Below are 5,227 nucleotides of genomic sequence, written 5' to 3'. Positions count from 1 at the left end.
CGTCCACCACCATGCCTGGCTAATTTTTGTATTTTTAGTAGAGATGAGGTTGCCCCATACTGGTCAGGCTGGTCTCGAACTCCTGACCTCAGGTGATCCTCCTGCCTCGGCCTCCCAAAGTGCTGGGATTACAGGCCTGAACCACTGCACTCGGCCACTCCTATGTTTTTTCTAGAAGTTTTATAACTTTAGCTTTGTGTTTCAGGTTCATGATTCACATCAAATTAATTTTTAAGTATGTTAGATGACGAGATCCAAGGTTTGTTTTTGCCATATATATGTTCAGTTGTACCAAAACTATTTATTGTAAAGACTTTCCTTTATCATTGAATTGCTTTGGTAACTTGACTGAAAAGTGATTGACTATGTAAATGTAGATCTATTTTTGTACTCTAATCTGTTCCTTTGATTTTTTAGGGGTGTGTGTGTGTGTGTGTGTCTATCCTTATGCCAGTACCACATTGTCTTGATTACTGAACCCTATATAGAAAATCTTGGAATCAGATAGTATAAGTCCTCCACTTTTGCTGTTTTTTTTCAAGACTGTTTTGGGTCTTCTAGGTCCTTTGCATTTCCACTTAAATTTTAGAATAAATTCATCAATTTTTGCAAAGAAGCACGCTGGGATTCTGATTGGCATTGTGCTGAATCTGCAGAAAATTTTGAGGAGAAACAATTTCTTTAACAAAAGTGAATCTTTGGTATTATGCAGCAAGAAATCAAAATAAAACAAAACAAAATAGTGAATCTTCCAATCTTCCAACATGATTTATCTTTCCATTTATTTAGATATTCTCTCATTTCCTCAACAGAGTTTTATAGTTTTTAATGTAGACATTCTGCACATCTTTTGTTAAATTTATTCCTATTTGTTTTTTGACAATATTGTAAATGGAATTATTTATTTAGATTTTAATTTCCAGCTGTTTGTTCTTAGCATATAGAAATAATGATTAATGTATACTATCCTGAATTTTGAGACTTAAATTTCTTATGAATTCTAGTTAGTTTTTTTGTTGATTCTTTAGGATTTTCATCATATGTCATTTTCAAATAAAGACAGAGCAAGACTCCATCTCAAAAAAAAAAAAAAAAAAGATGGAGTCTCACTCTGTCACCCAGGCTAGTGTGCAGTGGCACGATCTTTGCTCAGTCTCCTGGGTTCAATCAATTCTCCTGCCCCTGCCTCCTGAGTAGCTGGGATTCATAGGTGCCCGCCACTATGCCCACCTAATTTTTGTATTTTTAGTAGAGACAGGGTTTCACCATATTGGCCAGGCTGGTCTCGAACTCCTGACCTCAAGTCATCCACCCGCCTCAGCTTTCCAAAGTGTTGAGATTATAGGCATGAGCCATGGTGCCTGGTGATTTGTCATTATTTCTTATCTAAATATTTGGATAGAATTCTCCAGAGAAACTATCTGGGCCTGGACATTTCTTTTTTAGAGTATTTTAAACTAAAAATTCAATTTAAAAAAGTAGACATAAGACTATCCAAATCACTTATTTTATTTTATTTTATTTTATTTTATTTTTATTTTTTGAGGCGGAGTCTCGCTGTGTCGCCCAGGCTGGAGTGCAGTGGCACCATCTCCGCTCACTACAAGCTCCGCCTCCCAGGTTCACGCCATTCTCCTGCCTCAGCCTCCCGAGTAGCTGGGACTACAGGCGCCCGCCACCATGCCCAGCACTTTGGGAGGCTGAGGTGGGCTGATCACTTGAACCCAGGAGTTTGAGACCAGCCTGAGCAACATGGCAAAACCCCATCTCTACAAAAAATACAAAAGCTGGACGTGATGGTGCATGCCTGTGGTCCCAACTACTTGGGAGACAGAGGTGGGAGGATTGCTTGAGCCCAGGAGGTGGAGGTTTGAGTGAGCCAAGATTGCACCACTGCGCTCCAGCCAGGGTGACAGGGCGAGATCCTGTCTCAAATAATAACAATAACAATAACAATAATAATACCTATTGTTCTGATGGCCAATCTTTGTTGTTTATAATCTCTCTCGTGTAGAGAGGAGGCTGTAGAGTCTTCTACCATCTTCTGCCCTGCTGTTTAACCAATTCATGGTGAGGAAACTATTCTAACCTAATCTTTCTTGCTGCTAATGAATCAGCTCTTAATCTGTTTATTTTAATCAAGAGTAGCATGGGAGCTGGGCATGGTGGCACTCACATGTAGTCCCAGCTACTTGGGAGGCTGAGGCGGGACGATCACTTAAGCCCAATTCGAGACCAGCCTGGGCAGCATAGCAAGACCTTGTCTCAAAAAATAAAAATAAAAAAAGAATAGCATAGGAAGGAACCCTTAGCTTTCCGCAGTCTCATTTTGAACTGTCTTTTCTTCCAGCACTTAACCTCAGTAGAAACCGCCCCAGAATCTACCACCCAAGTCAGAATCTCCCCAAAGTCTCCACCAACCCTGGCCGTGACCACCAGCTCTGAGTACAGCGGCCCAGAGATGGATAGGGTGGTATCTTTTAAATGCAAGAAGCAGCAGACCCCTCCACAGTTAATCCAGAAGGAAATGTTAAAACCTTTTCTGCCCACAAAATCCAAGAGCTTCTGGGGGAGTCCGAACACAAACTGGAGTTTCCTGAAGAGTGACATGAAGAAGCCACATTTGCTATCCGAGCTACTGACCAAGCTTCAACTGAGGGGAAAGCTCTCCTTCTTCCCAGCTCACTACAACCCCAAGCTGGGAATGAATAGCCTGTCACGTGAGTGCCAGTGTGTTCAGGGATGTGCCAGGAGATTAAAGGGGAGACGGACCGATAGAACCAGTCCTAATCTGTGGGGAGCTCCCAGTCTTTGGAGGGGGACAGCCCTTGTCCTCAGGGAAACCCCAGTCTGATGGTGGAGACACAGTCCATACCATTAGGAGGCCTCTAGTCTGATTGGGAAGACAAAGAAGATAAAAACAGAATGCTGTCCAAGTCCCTTCTTCAACATTTCCTAGTTCTCATTCACATGAGGCTCATTCAGCTGAGGCTGCACCAGTTATTGATGTTAAGTATGAAAAAATGGGGAAGAAAAACTATTTGGAGAAAAGGAGCAATGGCTGATTCTGGCTCAAAGAGCTTCAGCCAGTTATAGGCCATGGAACCCTACTGGGAGGTGGTCTTCACCAGGAATTTGTGCTGAATCCAGCAGCACAAATCGCTGATGCTTATGACTTTGCCTTTCCAGAAAACCCCTCCCTGCCTGGGGAGTGCCACTCCTGCAGTGACAGCTCTGGTGAGAAGAGGCAGCTGGATGTGCCCTCCCTCCTCTTGCAGGGTCCTCAGAGCTATAATGTTACTCTGAGGGACCTGCTGGTGACTGCCACTCCAGCCCGACTGGATCCAAGGCCTTGCAAAAGCCACACAAATGCTCTGAGGGACCCGTGTATGCAGGATCAAGAAGCATACAGCCATTGCCTGATCTCTGGCCAAAAAGGATGTTAGAAGAGCTAGGTAGGCCCACACATATTCCCTTAATGCATTTGGTGCATTGGCAGATGCTCTGTGTTTTTTTGGAATGTTGGATAGGTAGAAGGATGGATGGATTGATAAAGACATACAGGTAAGTAGACAATGAAGACTTAGTCAAAATGTGACCCTGGCTGGCCGCAATGGCTCATGCCTATAATCCCAGCACTTTGGGAGACCAAGGCAGGAGGATCCCTTGAGCCAATGAGTTTGAGACCAGCCTGGGCAACATAAGGGAGACTGAATCTCTACAAAAAATTTAAAAATTAGCTGGATGTGGTGGCATATGCCTATGGTCCCAGCTACTTGAGAAGCTGAGGCGAGAAGACCCCTTGATGCAAGGGGTTCAAGACCAGCCTGGGCAACATAGCAAGACCCTGTCTCTACAAAAAATTTAAAAATTAGGCTGGGTGCAGTGGCTCACGCCTGTAATCCCAGACTTTGGGAGGCAGAGGTGGGCGGATCATGCAGTCAGGAAATTGAGACCATTCTGGCTAACATAGTGGAACCCTGTCTCTACTAAAAATACAAAAAATTAGCTGGGCGTGGTATCACAGGCCTGTAGTCCCAGCCACTCAGGAGGCTGAGGCTTGCCTCCTGAGGGAGGGAGAGGGAGGGAGGGGTTGGGAAGGAGAGGTTGCAGTGAGCTGAGATCACGCCACTGTACTCCAGCCTGGGTGACAGAGTGACTCCGTCTCAAATAATAGTAATAATAATAATTTTAAAATTAGCTGGGTGTGGTGGGGCATGCCTGTGGTCCCAGCTGCTTGGGAGGCCAAGGTAGGAGGATTCATTGAACCCAGAGCTCAAGGTTGCAGTGAGCAGGGATTATACCACTGCACTCCAGCCTGGGTGACAGAGCAATGCTCTGTCTCCAAAAAACAAACAAACAAAAAGAAAGTGACCCCCTTGCTATGTATTAATATATTTCTGATAGAACTGATCTGCCCCTACTAGGCACTTTGCCTTGTCTTCCACTTATGGCTAAAATTGAGATAGTCATATATGGAGATCCCAGAAGTAGAAGCATGTCAACCATGATGGGTTGATTTTCACACCCTTCAAGCTATGCTGCCTGGTCTAGGCCTAGATCACAAAGGCTGGCCCTGTAATGGAGTGTGCTGAGGGGACAGAGCAACAGGGCAGCAGAGACTGAGATGTGGAACCACAGGCCTTTGAGAAGCTTTGGTTCCACCGTGCAAAAGGCCCCAGGAGATGGTAGGATGCCCTCCATCTGAACTTCAGTGCTTCTGAGGGAAGGTCGTATATAAAAACTTGGGAGAACCCTACAACATAGAGCTGTGGAATTAAGGGATCTATGCTGCTTGACTGTCTAAAGAAGGAGGCTAGAGATTTGAATCATCTCCCTCCACCCTGCCACCCAAAGCTTTACTGTGAGCAGATACTCTGACCTGGCCCCTTGTGACCAGTAGCTCATACTGCAGGAGGGCCTGCAAGGAAACATCCAACCCATAGAGATCACCTTGGGTACCTGTAAAAATGCATATTCCAGGGCCTCCTCCCAGAAATTCTGATTCAGTAGCTCCTGGGTGGAGAGCCCAGGAATCTGCATTTTATGAAGCTCCTCTGGGTGATTCTGATAGTCCTGTCACCATGCTCAGAGAAGAGCTGGGCCTGATGTTTCCCCATTTCCCTGATGATAGGAATCATATGAGGGCCCTTGTTTAAGCCTATAGTTTCTCAGGGCAAACCCTCTGGGAATTCTGGCATAAGAGGGCTGAGAAGGGGCCCTGGGA

At 45.0% G+C, this 5,227-nt stretch overlaps 1 protein-coding gene across 1 annotated transcript in view; it reads left to right on the top strand.

Annotated features, from left to right (window-relative positions):
* Positions 1–3,455, top strand: part of TTLL6 (tubulin tyrosine ligase-like family member 6) — a 43,974-nt gene extending 40,519 nt beyond the window's left edge. The window contains 2 exon segments of the mRNA XM_011959883.1: positions 2,351–2,720; positions 3,190–3,455. Of these exon segments, the coding sequence (XP_011815273.1) occupies positions 2,351–2,720; positions 3,190–3,455 (636 nt within the window).
* Positions 3,456–5,227: the final 1,772 nt, after the last annotated feature.

Source organism: Colobus angolensis, unplaced genomic scaffold, assembly GCF_000951035.1.
Source record: "Colobus angolensis palliatus isolate OR3802 unplaced genomic scaffold, Cang.pa_1.0 Scaffold50, whole genome shotgun sequence".
NCBI lineage: Eukaryota > Metazoa > Chordata > Mammalia > Primates > Cercopithecidae > Colobus > Colobus angolensis.
Note: the sequence above shows the minus strand (reverse complement) of the source record. Positions and strands in the feature narration are given on the sequence as shown.